The sequence below is a fragment of the Cervus elaphus genome, chromosome 1 (genome assembly GCF_910594005.1).
Source record: "Cervus elaphus chromosome 1, mCerEla1.1, whole genome shotgun sequence".
Classification (NCBI taxonomy): domain Eukaryota; kingdom Metazoa; phylum Chordata; class Mammalia; order Artiodactyla; family Cervidae; genus Cervus; species Cervus elaphus.
In genome coordinates this window covers 77,197,783-77,215,683 of record NC_057815.1, presented here as the reverse complement: position 1 = coordinate 77,215,683, position 17,901 = coordinate 77,197,783, and the positions used below count along the sequence as shown (strand labels likewise).

The window sequence follows — 17,901 nt, the reverse complement described above, 5'->3', positions numbered from 1 at the left end:
ACTGGTTATTTTATTAATAGGTCATCCTGTATGTCTTAATTTTGTTACAGAAACTGTCTTTGATACTTAGGGTTTAAAAAAGGCATGAGGGGTTGGGAATGAGCTAAAGAAAAGCTGGTAAGCCCGAATTGTTTTTTTACTTTACATGTCTCTTTGTCAACTATTATACGCAAAAAAAGCAGCATTTACTTCAACAACCACTAATGCTAAAAATTAATGCTAAATTATTCAGTCAAGTAGCAAAGAATACAACCGCTATACAGGTTACTTTCCAGCCCACTTTCCTGTCTCTATGTTCTGAAATGACTCAGAACCACAGGCTAAAATTCTACATTTAAAAAAAGAAGAAAAAGATATTTATGACCTGAATGTTGCCACCACACCTCATAAATACAGCCCCTTCTGCTGCTAAAACCTTTTATGCATTGAGGAGCCCTACGTGCTCCTGACAGAAACCATACTCAAGCAGCTGAATTTAGAACATGCTGACCTTGAGCAAATCAATGCCCTTAGCATGTACTTCTGGCTTATATCACTACAAGAGCTAGACAGCCTCACCATCTATAGCAGTCAACAATTTCTGGCCACCACCCTCTGTCTATTTTAAGATATCCCCACTATGTTTCTGTGCTGCACGGGTCAGAGAAACAGTAACACATGAACCTGTGTTTAAACACAAATCGTTTACTTTAGAACTTGGGCTACGTGTTTCCACTGTGATTAGTTCAAAAATATTTAATTTGGTAAGCTTCCACTTCCTGCTTTCGTTTTTTAAGTACAATATATTTTAAACAAAGAGTAAAAAAATCAAGTATGAGTGAGACACTTTTCCTTATTGCCTCATCAGGTTTATAAGTAAACTCAGTCAAACCAAGGTAGAATTGATAAAGTACACACAAATGCTGAAAAATAATGGTTACCTGCTATTTTTATGCTAAATTATACAAAACACTAAAACAGTACCTGATTAAGAACTACATTACATTTTCACCAATTTACCATATTTCCTAACTCTTTTAACCTGTGAACTCAATTGACAGAAACTCCATTTTTAAATTTTTGTTATCCACGCAACAGCAACCAAAATGCTAAATAACACTAGACTTGTTATAATTAAAAACTTTTTTTTTTAACTCTAAACATAGAACTTTTAAGTCTAGCACCTATATAGCCTCTGAAATTCAGGTAAATTATTTACTAGAAATTTATGTATAAAAACAAATTAGAAACTACTAGTTGTACTCAGCAATTATTCATACCTTATTTTTCCATTCCCAAAAGAGGCTATTTGTGCAAAAGCCTAATGCTAAAAACCAATATCATAAAATATTTAGTATTTTAGACTGCTTTTTCAAGGATTTCTTTTACTCTCTTGAAACATTTAATAAACAGATCATCTCAAGTATAAAAATAAAGCTCTTTTTTTACTCTCATCCAAAAGAAAATATTTCAAATAAAGAAAAGGAGTCAAGGTATTACACATAACTAAATCTGATAGGCCGAATAATGCAGGACCCAAATATAATGAAGTCATTTACTAACAAGTGAACTAAATATAGAGCCCAAGCAGCTGGAGCCTGGGGGTTTATATAATATGCGAGCTGACTGCTCAAAACTCATAAAAAGACAGAATCCACAAAACACAAGGAAAAAGGGAAACACTATTTCTCTCATGCTGTTAAATCAGATATTAAAGTAATTTTTCCAGAGAAAAATTAACTAAAAGTTAATTTTGTGTTACATTAAACTGGGGAAAAAAATTTGTTTTTGGTCAGGAGCAGAGGGTCAAACAAATCCAATTATAGGAGATATCAATTAAGACTCATGACACTGCTACAATACCTTTTAAATCATCTAAAAGGTTTTAAGAACAGCACCTAGTACTCTCAGACTAAAAATTATAACATTAGGAATATAAAGGGTAATTTAGGCTATACTTCTAATTTCTAATATATATTTTAGTAAACTTAATTATCAACCAAGTGACATAACGTGGGTTTCTTTCCTCCTGTTCTAACAATTTCCAACAATAAACTTCATGTTTTTGTCTATTTATGAACATATTAATAATGGCCAATATTGTCAGATCTTTTATTTGCCCACTGTGTTGGGGTTTGTGGGGCTCCAGAATACACCAAGACCATAAAACTCATTTAAGCTGAAATGAAAAGAATTTCTCAAAATTATAAGACTATGAATTTTAAAAAACATTTACAAACTTAAGATATTCTGAATCTTGGTCATGATTAGCTACCCTCAAGACCATTTATTGTACTCCAGGCTAGCATTATATTAATCATGCCATTGCAGTACACGGAAATTATTTTCTTCTTTAAATTCCGCCCATAGTACGAACATCAAAATAGCATTACCTAAAACATATATGTAAAGAACATAACCAAACTTGTTACGAAAAAGCAGCTTGAACATTTGTGGTAGCCATGGAAGTGAGTTTAAATCTTAAAATTACTAATCAAAGTGACTTTCTATATTTTTAAAACTTTTCTAAATGTTCAGTTATATCAGATGTGTCTTTAAAAAGCTAGTTTTCTTAAGCACTGAAAAATGCCCAAGTAAGTGACTACTGCTCAGTCATGCCTGACTCTGCAACCCCATGGACTGTAGCCTACCAGGCTCCTCTGTCCATGGAATTCTCCAGGCAAGATTACTGGAGTGGGTTGCCATTTCCTTCTCCAAAAAAATGCCCAAAGAAATATACAAAATTTACTATAAACCCTTTCTCAATATTTAGACTTCCATTTAATCATCATTAACCACCTATCAATCCTTCAGGTCTTCCATTAACAATAAAAATAACCAGATGTCTTAAGCACAGAAATTTGCAGTAGAAATTTCTATTCTGCTTGAGCAGATTTTATGCCTAAATTTTTAAAGCCTCAAACCTAAATTGAACTTATCTTGATCTCTATGTATCCAAAGCAGTCTTTTTCACCACATACACACACAAAATTATTTCAATCAGCAAAAATTCAACACTTATCAAATAACCAAAAAATAATTATCACCTACCTGTAGTACCGAGATTGCAGATATGTTGAACAAACAGTCTTTGACACGTGACTGGCTGACCCAAAGTCTATTACTTTAACCCTGTATGGCTGTCGAACAGGATCCACCAACATAATATTCTCTGGTTTGAGGTCTGCGTGAATTAATCCAAGACTTTTCAGTTTTTTCAGTGCAGTAGCCACTTGCTGAAGAATGGGTCGAATGACTTTTAGTGGCAGGGGACTGAACTTATTCTGTTTCAGAAAGTCATATAAGTTTTGTTCCAGCATCTCAAAGACTAAACAAGTATGGTTACGGTGCTGAAAGCATTCGTAAGCGCGTACAAAGTTATATTCATCAGCATTTTCAGTACTGAGCCTTGCTAATATGCTCACTTCTATCTGACCTTGACGTGCATACGAAGGGTGGTTCTTCAAAATTTTGATTGCTACAATTTCATTTGTCCCTCTTTTCCAGCATTTGACTACCTGGCCAAAAGTGCCTCGACCAAGGAAATCAAGTACTTCGTAAGTATTTTTCATGGAGCACAAGACTTCATGTTGTACTAACTGATAGTCACCTTCCCCAGTGGTACAGTTCTGCTTGGTTCCTGTGGTGGCTGTCACAACTGTCACTGGGTTCCCCATGTTGGTTTGCAACATTGCAGGAAGTATGGACACCTCATCGACAATCTGCATTGCGCTGCTATGATTATCCAGCTCCTCACTCTTGCGCTTCAATCCACATCGCTGGGGGCCTTCGAGGAAACTGAACCTGTGCCGCCACGCCCCGATCTGAGGTGCCTCCACTTGAGTTTGCGGCGCCTGAGCTGCTATAACCTTTGTAGCACCCGCAGTGTTTTTTATAACAACAGCACTTGTCTGCAATGAAAGGTTGTGTCCCCGAGGTCTGTTAAATGGTATCTTTGTCTGAAAAGCACTACCCTTCGTGGGAGGATGAGAATTTCCAACGTTTCTACCATTCACATAGGTCCGTGGATAGTTTCTTTCCTGGAATACACAACTGCTTGGCTCTACTTTGAGTTTCTTCACACTACAAAAGGCACTTGACTGGGTTTGATAAATATACGGTGGGTAGACCAAGACTTGTGAGGCCATACCTACAAAAACAAACCAACAAACAAAAAAGGATCACATTAGCTACAAAAGTTCAATTTTTTAACTCTCGCCAAGAAAACTTTTAACGAACCAAGTCCATAATTTATAAAAACAGTTAAGTTCCACGAAGATTTTCTTCACCTTGGAGAAGATAGACATTTTCACTGTCTCCACTTTAGTTAATTAGTGTTTCAGATATTTTGTGCACTGCATGAAAGGTTGGGACTAAATAGTTGAGAACCTTCAATCAATCAATATTTACTAACAAGCCACAATGGCTAAGATATGCCCAAGGAACTGTACCAACTATTTTCCCTCCAAAAGAAAATGTACAGACCCTTAAGCTGTATACATCTGGCAAAAGTAAGCATTCTATTACCAATATATCATTTATGAGCCAATGATCAAACCAGAAAATATATATTACACAAATGTTGTCATATTCCTTAAACTTAAAGCTCAAGAACTACCTTGGGGGAAAAAAATCAATTGTAAAAATAAGTATGTGAGTCATTTTCATGATGTTCTCTTTGAAGTCCTTTTCACATCATCCCTGAACATATATTAACAGTAAATTCCTTTACATTCAAATCAAAGTGATACAGTGGTTGTCCTTCTTTTTCTTCTTTTGGTCCAGTCCTCAGCAGTGAAGCAGCGAAACCACTGAGCTCTAACCACTGGACCACCAGGGAATTTCTAACACAATACCTTCCTGATGAAGCCTTTCCTAGAACACATACACTCACCGCTCTTGCTCCAGGCATATGACATGACTGACATTAGGTTATAATAGTCACTGTATAAAACAGTCTTTTTCTCACTAGATCTAAAACAAAGTACTCAGAATATAAAGTTTGTTTTTAATAAATGTTGTTTGGGATTTGATTTCAAAATATTTCCATTCTTCTAAAAAATGGGACTTTCCTGGTGGTCCAGTGGTTAGGACTCCTTGCTCCCAATGCAGGGGATGTGGGGTTGGCTCCTGGTTGGGGAACTAGATCCCGTATGCAGCAACTAAGACCCAGCACAGTCAAATAAATAAATAAAATAACCAACAGATTGCCATTACAATATGTAATATATGCAATACTTAAAATAATAAGAGCTACCACCTACTATGCAACAGTTTGACAAATGCTTTATTTGCAGTATTTTATGTACTCCAAGTTTGCTGTTAAGAAAATTAAAGCTCAATGCATGCATGCTAAGTTGCTTCAGGCATGTCCAACTCTCTGCGACCCTACAGACTGTAGCCCACCAAGCTCCTCTATCCATGGGATTCTCCAGGCAAAAATACTGGAGTGGGTTGCCATGCCCTCCTCCAGGGGATCCTCCCAACACAGGGATCGAACCTGCATCTCTTATGTCTCCTGCATCGGCAGGCGGGTTCTTTACCGCTATCGCCACCTGGGAAGCCCAAAGGGACGAGTTAGTTGATTCAAGGTCATATACCTGAGGTGAAGTAAAATGAACAGGAAGGTACACTGCCCCTTCAGGTAAAAGGCATAAATTTATGCCTCTTTCAACTTCCTAAACAATTCTTGTTACTAACTACCACTTTCCTAAGTTGACCTGGCTTTGGTAAGAAATCAGCTACAAAAACTTATTACCTAAGTTATTATTATTATCTAAACCTTTTTATCCATTTTCTTAAAATCTTGTTGGCATCTATTCTATGCTGTTACTCAGGGGAGTTTTTCAAACTCCACCAATTTATCATCTTTTTAATGATGCAAAGCCACATCAATAACTCCTTCTAAACATATCCAGCTTGTTTAACACTGTGAAGCTCCCCAATCTCATCTTCAATAACTTAACATGACCATTCTTATTTCAAATCCCTTCTGTAACCCACAACCCCAGATATACACAGAATGACAGTCAATAAACAAAATTCCTAAAATAGCAATTGTAAATATACTAACAGATCTAAAGAAAAGCATGAACAAACAGGAGAGACATGAAAATAATTCTTAAAATGGAACTAGTGAGCCTGGTTAATCCCATGGACAGAGGAGCCTGGTGGGCTACAGTCCATTGGGTCACAAAGACTCTGACATGACTGAAGTGATTTAGCACACATACATGCATGTTCTCTGATCAAGACTCAGACAATTCAGATATGGTACATGGTACTCATGGAGCACTGTGTGCAAAGAGATACAGCACTGGAAACAACCAAAACATCCACGCAAAAGGCACGAGTTAGATACGCTCTGATACACAGACCAACTAGAATCTTTTTGAAAAAGAATGAAAACCACCTATTTAGCCTGCTACAACCTGATTCCCAATATTGTAATATGAAAAAGGCAAAATTTAGGAAAATGTGTACTTTACAATAGATATTACCATATATGTTTAATTAAAGGGGGAATTATATATCTATATTTTTGCACATATATTAGTATCTGTACATACATAAATAAGTTGTAGGCTGCTTTGCCTTAGAGAATAGTAAGACTACTGGGGGCAATGAGAAAGATTTACTTTATATGCTCTTTTAACCACCTTATTTTTTACTTTGTACATGTATTAACTGTTCAAAAAAGTTTTTTAATCATCTGGAAACCTAATAAAACATATACATAAAAAATTTCAACATGAAATAATATACTTGGGATATGCTTCAATAAAGAGAAAGTGAATGGGGATATAGATAAAATGAGATTAGCCATAAATTATCATAGGAGTTTGACTGTAAGTAAAAAGGGGTTCATCATACTATCCTGTCTCCTTTCGAATGCTTACATTTTTCCTTAATACCAACTTCAATAAAAATATTTTTAAAATTCCAGAAAGATTCTTGTTCAGTAAGTCTGCAATGAGGTTCAAATATCTATATGTGTACAAGTTCCCAAGGCCATTTAGATTCACACTAACATCTGAGACTCAATGATCTAGTCTGTACAAAACCCTAGGCAAATTCAAGTCTGACCAATTCAGGGCCCTCAAGTCTGAAACATCAGGTTGAAGTTCTAGATAATAAAAGGTATACCCTCCTAGGCCAATCCATGCCATGTTAAACCAAGGTGTTACATGGACAACTTTATGCCGTAAGAGTGGTGTCATCTGCATATCTGAGGTTATTGATATTTCTCCCAGAAATCTTGATTCCAGCTTGTGCTTCATCCAGCCCAGCGTTTCTCATGATGTACTCTGCATATAAGTTAAATAAGCAGGGTGACAATATACAGCCTTGACATACTCCTTTTCCTATTTGGAACCAGTCTGTTGTTCCATGTCCGGTTCTAACTGTTGCTTCTTGACCTGCACACAGATTTCTCAGGATGCAGGTCAAGTGGTCTGGTATTCCCATCTCTTTAAGAATTTTCCACAGTTTGTTGTGTTCCACACAGTCAAAGGCTTTGGCATAGTCAATAAAGAAGAACTTTGGAACTCTGGAACTCTCTTGCTTTTTCTATGATCCAACCGGATGTTGGCAATTTGATCTATGGTTTCTCTGGCTTTTCTAAATCCAGCTTGAACATCTGGAAGTTCACGGTTCACGTACTGTTGAAGTCTGGCTTGGAGAATTTTGAGCATTACTTTGCTAACATGTGAGATGAGCAAAGCCAAGAAGAACCAAAGAGCCTCTTGAAGAAAGTGAAAGAGGAGAGTGAAAAAGTTGGCTTAATGCTCAACATTCAGAAAACTAAGCTCATGGCATCCAGTCCCATCACTTCATGGCAAACAGATGGGGAAACAATGGAAACAGTGACAGACTTTATTTTTTTTGGCTCCAAAATCACTGCAGATGGTTACTGCAGCCATGAAATTAAAAGACGCTTGCTCCTTGGAAGAAAAGTTATGACCAACCAAGACAGCATATTAAAAAGCAGAGACGTTACTTTGCCAACAAAGGTCTGTCTAGTCAAAGTTGTCATTTTTCCAGTAGTCATCTATGGATGTGAGAGGTGGACTATAAAAAAGCTGAGCGCCAAAGAATTGATGCTTTTGAACTGTGGTGTTGGAGAAGACTCTTGAGAATCCCTTGGACTGCAAGGAGATCAAACTAGTCAATCCTAAAAGAAATCAGTCCTGAATACTCATTGGAAGGACTGATGATGAAGCTAAAACTCCAATACTTTGGCCACCTGATGTGAAGAACTGACTCACTGGAAAAGACCCTGATGCTGGGAAAGATTGAAGGCAGGAGGAGAAGGGGACGACAGAGGATGAGATGGTTGGATGGCATCACCGATTCGATGGACTCGATGGAGTCTGAGCAAACTCCGGGAGCTGGTGATGGACAGGGAAGCAGGGAAGCCTGGCGTGGTGCAGTCCATGGGGTCGCAAATAGTTGGACACGACTGAGCGACTAAACTGAACTGAACACAGACAAAAGCTGAAAGCCAGATAATTCACCTGGAGCTATGAAAGAAACTAATGCAGTTTCTGAATCCAGCTGTCACTACTTTACCTTTTCCAACATGCCAAGCCAGAAGGCAAACAATCAGCTTAATCCAAGGGCCAACTAAAGAGCTTAGAAAAAGTAATTACCTCTCACCAACCACTGTGCTCTGGGGTACCAATCTCAAAAAGAATTTTAGAGAATTCTTTCTAAAACACAAGGTAGAAATGTCACATAATTTACACAGCACATAAGAAAAAGGGGGGAGGGGGTAATGCTGGAGATAGTTGTTATAACAGACCACAAAAAAGGAACTCTAAATTACTAATCAAACTGGCTACTGTAACTATCTGCCACAGGTACTAAGTCTTTCCCTTCTCCCACCCACCATCACATTAACTCATAACCTGAGAGGAGTCTCTTATCCTTGGTGTTCATGAATTTTACTGAGTATAGTCATTACTCCCAGAAGCTGCTTAAGTTCCAAACACTGATTTAGTTCACTACTACATATTTCCTATTATTTTTCATTGCAATACATCCTGTTACACCTCTGCAGCTGTATTTCATAACTCTGTCATCTGTTCTTACCATCTAACTAAGAAATGAAGTTTTGAAATACTACCCATTTGAAAGCTAAAGCTACTTGTACCGTCACTCCGAGGACAGTCAAGCCCCCTGGTAGAGCAACCATTAAGCTTCCATTCCTCAGGTTTAACAATCTCAGGTACTTTAACAGGCCTTATTTTCCCACTCCTTTAAAAAAAATTTTAAGACTCATCTGATATCTATCTAAATTCTTCACATCCTTTTACAATTACTGAAACAGCAATGTAACCAATGTTGATAACCAAACCACCACTAACCATAAAGAGATGGTTTCTTTTTTCTTATAATAATACATTATAATATAATAATAATATTCTTATATAATATCGAACCTTCTGAAAAGGGAGGGAGGGAGCAGAGATAGAAATACTTTGACTATTTTGCATGCTCATGCCACTTCAGTCATGTCTGACTCTTCACAACTCCATGGACTGTACCCGTTAGGCTCCTCTGTCCATGGGATTCTCCAGGTAAGAATACTGGAGTGGGTTGCCATGTCCTCCTCCAGGGGATCTTCCCGACCCAGGAATCAAATGCGCGTCTCCTGAGCCTCCTGCATTGCAGGTGGATTTTTACCCACTGAGCCAATATGAAAATTCTGGATCATTTTCTGCCAAACTTAAAACATGGTACTATGTAATCAGGTTCTTATTTAAAATATTCTGTGATACCAAAAATATATTTAATAAAGATAATAATGCCTTGCATTCTCCTTACTCAACTTTCTTCTACTTGTTCAAACTTCATTTTAATTTTTATTTCCTTAAACTGTGGTAAAACATACATACATAACATAAAATTTACCATTTTTAAGTGTACAGCCCAGTGGCATTAAAGTTATTCCCACTATTGTGCAACCATCACCACTGTCCATATCCAGAACTTTTTTCCCTCTTCTGAACTAAAATTCTACCCATTAAACAACTGTCTATTGTCCCCTCTCACTAGCCCCTGGCAACCAGCATTCTATACTCTGCATCTACAATTCTGACTACCCCAAGTACCTCATATAAGTTTAGTTACACATTTATCCTTTTATGACTGGCTTATTCTACTTAGCATAAAATGTCCTCGAGGTTAATCCACGTTGCAGCATGTGTCAGAATTTTCTTTTTAAAAGCTAAGTAAGATCCCACTGAATGTTTATGCCACATTTTTATCCATTCAGTCATCTAAAGATACATGGGTTGCTTCTACCGTTCAACTACTGTGAATAATGCTGCTGTGAACACAGATGTACAAACATCTCTGCAAGACTTTGTTATCAAAGTCTCATACTACTTCTGCATTCTTCACAAAGTCCAGCACAGAGTTAAACAAATAAAGACTCAAGCTGTTCTACAGTGTCAAATATTTTCACTTATTTTTTTATATGATATTGCAAACAATAGTTTTATCACAACTCTAATTTTTGTATAAATGACTGATTCATAAGGTCTGACAGATCAAAGGAGACAGAAGTCTTCAAGGTAACAATACCATCTCTAATCTAGTTTCATGTAAATAATAAATTGTTCCAGTTTGGTTTATCCACAGACTTAAAGATTTTGTTTTCATAAATATACTTAAAAAGGGTTTCCATTTTTAAAATATTTTCAGGTACATGAATATTTTGGGGCATAAAGAATATTAAGACATCAATAAAGTTTCATTCAGAATCATTTTTATGATATTTGTAACTGGAAACCATGCAATCAATATCAGAACTTCATTTCCATTTCAACTGAGAATTTGCCATCATTTTATTGAGGAATAAAAAAGGACATTCTTAAGAGCTTTAAAGCTGAAGGACAAGAAGAATGCTAAAAACAAGTATCACACTACTTGACTTAGAGTGACTGAAAAAAGTTATTAACTGCACAACTATTTATTATTGTAATGCCACTTTAACCATTGTATCTTGGATTAGCTCATAAATACAACTTTAAAATTAATATTAGTTTATTGTATAGATTTTCTAAAACATCACCCCTTGAAATAATTATGATGATACCACAAATGAAAACCTTTTCCAAACACTGTATTATGTGGGTGGAAGTTTGAATTCCTGTTAACTGACCTAATTGTCAACATATATTTCAAATGATAAATGAATTAATAATCTATGAGAGTTTTTTAATGTCTAAAAAACTCACATAGATTAATTCACATATATCCAGAGAAAAATATGGCCCAAAAAGACACACGCACCCCAGTGTTCATTGCAGCACTGTTTACAATGGCCAAGACACGGAAACAAGCTAAATATCCATTTACAGGAATGGATAGAGAAGACGTGGTATACATATATGCACACACATATGTACGCACAAAATGGAATACTACTCAGTCATTAAAAAGAATGAAATAAGGCCATTTGCAGCAACACAGATGGATCCAGAGAGTGTCATACTGAGTGAATAAGTCATACAGAGAAGGAAAAACATCACATCTCATCCCTTGTATGTGGAATCTAAGAAGAAATGATACAAATGATCTTACTTACAAGACAGAAAGAGACTCACAGAAAAGTAACTCATGGGTGCCAGGGGGAAGGGGTAGTTAAGGACTCTGGGAAGGTCCTGTACACACTGCTACATTTAAAGTGGATAACCAACAAAAACCTATTGTTTAGCGCATGGAACTCTGCTCAATGTTATGTGTCAACCTGGATGGGAAGGGAGTCTGGGGGAGAATGGACACATGACTATGTATGGCTGAGATCCTTCAGTGTTCACCTGAAACTATCACAACATTGTTAACTGGCTATACCCCAATACAAAGTATTCTTGGTGTTTTAAAAAAATAAAAAATAAGAAGGTAAAAGCACCCATCAGCAGATGAATGGATAAGGAAGCTGTGGTACATATACACCATGGAATATTACTCAGCCGTTAAAAACAATTCATTTGAATCAGTCCTAATGAGATGGATGAAACTGGAGCCCCTTATACAGAGTGAAGTAAGCCAGAAAGATAAAGAACATTACAGCATACTAACACATATATATGGAATTTAGAAAGATGGTAACGATAACCCTATATGCAAAACGGAAAAAGAGACACAGAAATACAGAACAGACTTTTGAACTCTGTGGGAGAATGTGAGGGTGGGATATTTCAAAAGAATAGCATGTATACTATTTATGGTGAAACAGATCACCAGCCCAGGTGGGATGCATGAGACAAGTGCTCGGGCCTGGTGCACTGGGAAGACCCAGAGGAATCGGGTGGAGAGGGAGGTGGGAGGGGGGATCGGGATGGGGAATACGTGTAAATCTATGGCTGATTCATATCAATGTATGACAAAAAAATAAATAAAAAAAAAAAGAAGGTAAAAGCACTAATCAAAAAAACAAACAAAAAAAAACAGGTAAAATAATGTTCACAGCTGCACAGGAACAAAATTTTGAAGCAACCTAATTGTCAGAAAAGGAATGGATACAGTTGTTTTGACTTTTTCATACAACACACAACTGTGGCTTATAGCACAATCATCACATATTTCTGTACTGCAAAAAGAAAACAATTATAAGGTTAAGACACTAATTAAGATATTATCACAATTTCAAAGATGTTAAAACGTGGGGAAAATTGTGCATGTTAGAATTAAAGACATGCAACAAAGTGAATTAATGTAAATTATACATATCAACATGGTTAAATCTCAGAACAATGTAAAACAAGAAACATGTTACAGAAGAACATGTATTATTTATTAAAAGTCAACAGCAATAAACCTATATTGTGTTTTTAGATACATTAAGTATGTGGCAAAAGTATAAAATCATGCACAGAAATTATAAACATGCCAAGGAGAAAGGGAGAAGGAGAGACTCCAACCACAGGGACTATTTTGTACCCAGGGTGGCAGCTGCAAAGGAGCTGGTTCTTTTACTCTCTATACTTTCATAGCCTAAATTTACATTAATTTTTAAATATAGAAGGAAAAAAATATACCAGAGAAGAGGATATCCTCTTTAATTTTAAGAGCCAGAAAACATATAACCATTTTAGATATATTTTATTAGCTTATTCAGTCAGCCATACCATTATTTCATCCCATTCTTTCAATTTTTAAATTTTTCTTTCAATCCAAATCAAGTAAAAATATTTAGGAGGAGGAAGATTTAGCAATGAAGCATGTTTTTTCATCAATGAGCTCCTTCTAGGAAAAGGCAAACACATATATACATATAACTACATTTCTAATGAGGGCAGTAACAAGGATATATGGTGCACACAGATAGCAAAAAAAGGGGGATGATTAACATATGCCTGAAAGAACACAGGATTCACTAAGAAGTTAACCTGAGCTAAATTTTGAAGGATGATGGAAAGAAGTCTGCCACTTAGGAAGGATATTCCAATAGCACAAACCAATAGCATGTATAAGAAAAGAGACTAATGAAAAACATGACACATTGGCTTTGTGTGGCTACAACAGGGGCCCACAAATTACAGTTAGCCAAATTCAACCCCGACTATTTTTGTATGGCCCACAAGCTAAGAATGTCTTTTATATTTTTAAAGGTTTAAAAAAAAAAGAAGAAATGTACGCAACAGGGATCATATGCCACTTACAAAGCCTAAAATATTTCCCATCAAGCCCTTTAAGAAAATTTGCCAACCTCTGCTCTAGAACATACTTACTGCCAGGGGCAGCTGGAGAAAAACATTCTCTTGAGAAGAAAAAAGACAACTTTAAAAAGAAAGATCACAAAGAACTTCTTCTTCCATACTAAGAAGCTATGGGCGATGAGGTGTCTCTGAAATGTTTTAAATAGGAAATCAATATAATCATATTTGTGTGTTTTTTTTTTACCTTATTTGTATTTTAGAAAGATAATTCAGGAAAATTTGTGAACAATAAACTGGAAAGAGACAACAATGGAAACAACAGTTGAAAGACTACCCTAATAATCCAGGTAATAGCTGATCAGACTCTGAGCAAAGGCAGAAATAATGGAATGAGAGAGTACTGATTACCAACAGTGATAGGTAACTAGGCGATAGAGCCACAGAACTTGGTGAGGAATGAAGGAAGTGTCACAATCATGCTTCTGACTTGAAAAAATGATAACCAAATGTGAACAAAAAAAATATTTTAAAGTAGAAATGAGACAGGAAAAATTGAACTCAATTTTAGATACGCTGAGTTTGAGGTACCTTGTGACTGAGCCCTATTAAATGCAGATTCTTACCAAAGGCCCGCATTCACTTGAGGAGTTTACTTAGGAAGCTATCCCACGGGCCGCAAGTAAGTGACGTGGGATAACAGTCAGGAAAGAGGGAAAAGCAATAAATGTAAAGGAATGATGGAATTAAAAATTAAACTACTTGGCAACAACCATAATAACTGACTTAAACAAGAATTATCAATGGGTGCAAAAACTAGTGGGTAAGAAAAAGAATGAATATATGAATAACTAAATCACTCTGCTGTATACCTTAAACTAACACATGTTGTAAGTCAACTATACTCCAATAAAAAAAATTTTTTTTAATGGTGAAAGTTTCAAGAATAATAGGATATTATTGTTGGGAGACAATTCACCACAGCTCTCTCATGCTTCTCCGTGTCTTGCAAGCAGAGACACTGAATGCCTTTGTTTTGGAGTCTCTTCTCAAGGATATTTGTATACTGAACAGCCTTGGAAGGTAGAGATAGCGTCTTCCTGAGCAAAGGCAGGTTACTTCATGCCCAGGATAACAAAGATAATGACTCCCTCCTGGGTGCATGTCAGGCAGGCTCACTGCCCCTTACAAAGGATTTGCGTTTTCCAAACCTGGGCTGCCTCTCCTACAGTGCAGCTCCTCTAGTGCGTGAGGCACCCGGCCCTGTTTGCATCATCCTGTGGGAACTGAGCCGGGAAAACAGAGGAAACACTGACCCGCTGACTACTACCATTGCTCAGTAAGAAATGAAGTCCTTTATCTCTTACCTCAGAGTCTGTCTTCTGCAGTAGCCATTCATAATCTGTTAGTTTGCAAGACCTTTCATAGTTCTTGACAATTACACATTTTCAAAGTACATTCCCACAAGATACATGTTAAATCAAAAAAAAAAGAAATGGGCACATGTCACATTAACCGGGTAATCAATGTTAAACTCTCTAGCAATGGGATAGATTGCTATCACGTGACTCCTGGTATGCTTATTGAGAGGAATATATTTCACTCTGCTGCTTCTGAGCACAAGAAAACAAACATCCGAGTTGACGGCCATTCTATAAAACAGCTAGCAGTATTCGTCACAATGTCAGTATCAGGAAACAACACAAAGACTGAGAAACCTTCCAGATTACAGAAAACAGAGACACAAAACAAAACAGCCTTCGCTTTCATGGAAGAGAAATCAGGGGCATATGGACATCAAGTCTGCAACGTACTCTCAAAAAGTTCAGGAAAGAAAACACAGATATAGAGAGGAAAAGGTAAATGCAAATGGGGTAAAAGTGTTAACATTTGAAGCATCCAGGTGAAAAATACATAGGAGTTCTTTGTACTACTCTTGCAAATTGTCTGTAGGTCTGAATTTTTGTCAAGTGACAATGTTTTTCTTGCACAAGGCTGCTCTTCAAGCATTACTCATTTGAGAGTGAGCTGCTGAATATCTTAGGTATGGCCTAGATCACCTAAATCTAGAATTGTCAGGCACAGAGCAAGTCCCTGGGATCATGTGCCCCCATTAATAAAAAAGTATTCATAAGCAATGACAGGAAATCTTTTCCTTAAAATATATTATTTAATTCACACTTGCTTTTGAAGCTTTGGGTCATTATGTAATTTCTTCAATCAATAGAGACTAAAACTAGTATTTCACTATGTGGTCCAATAAATTGACGATAAAAGAGTCTTTTTATTCCTGAAAGACAGAGAACCTTAGTACTAGTCTAAACAAGGTTCTACAACAGGAATTAGAAAATGAAACTGTATGATTAGCAATATTTAGTCAATAAAAAGTAGTATCTAGTCATGCTTTCATTTTTCAATTACTTTGTTTAAAGTACATATTTATACAAAAACAAAACAGCAAGTCTTCTTAGAAATAAAAGACAGGGTATGCCAGAAAGTTAAGTTTTTAGTGTGAATAGTAAGTTTAAGTCTTCACTGGCCATTTTTAATGTCTATATTATTAAACAGGTCACTGTATCAATTATTATATCCAGGAAATTACTGACACGAAAATATTTCATGTAAGAAACCGCATATGCATGAACCACTTCAAACTGTAAAGCTTCATAAAATAAATCTGCTGTCTCTGGTACCTACAAAACATTTATTTGAAAACACTAAAGTCTTGGGTATTTTCCAGCAGTATTGTGAACAAAGCATCTAGGGAATGTGTTGACTGTAACACAAATCAGCATGTTAAATACAAGCTTCATCTGACTTAGCAAAGCATTCCAGCTTTTGGAACAGAAAGTGATCCGCTGGACATTTTAAAGCTGCTAGAATCCACCCTGCCAATACAAGTCTTTAGAAAGGCTAGAAGAGAGTTAATGAAAAACAGTATTTAAGAACTACATTTCCTAAAGCATATAATTCCCTAGATTTTTTTGAAGCTATGTAAAAATCAAAACTCAGAAATGGAAATATTAACAGAAAAGTTGACTAAAAATGAAAAGTTCCTCTGAAGCACTCTTTTTATTGAAATAAACTTTAAGATTCATAATTCAAATCTAGTTTATAAAACAAGTACAAAAGAAAATTTCCTTAAATTCATCACACAGTATCTACCAATGCCAGTACCTACCAATGGATTATTAGAAAAATTAAACAGCCTTATATCTTTAGGTTATGAATAACTCCCTTCTAGAAAGCCAAATGAATTGCCTTCTACTTTGTAGGAAAGTCTGTCCCAAAGGAATCACTACAAAACTTTTCTTATTAAAATGAAAATCCATGTAACCAACTGTTAAAGCATGAATATCTCCTAACCTAAAACACCTCTGAAACAATTCAGAGGAAGCTGAATCATAGATTAATAATTTGATCAAACATCTACTGCTGATCAAGCAATATGAAGAAAAAAAAATGCTGCTGACAAGATTTTTATAAGAGATAAGAGTTCAAAGTTCTAAATGAACATTTATAGAATTAAAGGTCAAGTTCTACAAAAATTTTCTAAATTATGGGCTATGCTAAATAAACAATTTTAAGATTCTCCTTCTATACAGTGTTCTTCATTCATAGCTAAGAGTACTACCACTCAAGAGTCATGCATACTACAAGAGTTGAAAGTCTAAAAACTAGCGCGAACTGAGAACAGTAAGCTGCCCACCACCACGCACACACTAATAACAGCTGTGCATTTCTAAGAGCTGAAGAGACAAATATTTACAGTGGCATAAGCTTGATTTTAGTACTTCTAATTTTGAAAAATCTTTATGAAAGACATTTTAGGGCTTGAAAAAATAAACTGGAACAAAAAAGTCAATTCCTTGTTCTTTCCAAATTATGTTAAGACCCTGTATATGTTCCTTATGTGACCTACACTGCTAAATTCATAGGTTTTTTCCTCCCTACAATTATGTTCTCTCTCTTCATAGCTGGTTGCCAGATATCCATTTTATCAACAAGTCCTTTTTGAGATATCTAGTGAAGTACCTTCAAAAACCTTTCTAAGTGAAGAAACTTTACTTTCAAATTTCAAATGTCATATACATCTTGTGAAGATGATCTTTCACAATGGCATCAGGAAATCCTGCGCTTCTGGAATCTCTATGGTATCAAGTGAGAAACAATAGAAGGAACAGAAATGAGACTATATTAAGAAAAACAAAGATCTCACTCTTATTCTCATGACAAATTTGAGGAAGAGGACAGG

At 36.1% G+C, this 17,901-nt stretch overlaps 1 protein-coding gene across 7 annotated transcripts in view; it reads right to left on the bottom strand.

Moving 5' to 3' along the window:
• HIPK3 (homeodomain interacting protein kinase 3) overlaps nt 1-17,901 on the bottom strand; it is an 83,182-nt gene that overhangs the window by 53,183 nt on the left and 12,098 nt on the right. For 6 of the 7 annotated variants that reach the window (XM_043908867.1, XM_043908871.1, XM_043908869.1 and 3 more), the window contains exon 2: nt 3,031-4,129. In XM_043908867.1, coding sequence (XP_043764802.1) covers nt 3,031-4,127 — 1,097 coding nt within the window. In that variant the 5' untranslated portion in view covers nt 4,128-4,129. Of the gene's footprint in view, nt 1-3,030; nt 4,132-17,901 lie in introns of those variants that run through there. The other variant, XM_043908870.1, reaches the window with a different exon arrangement.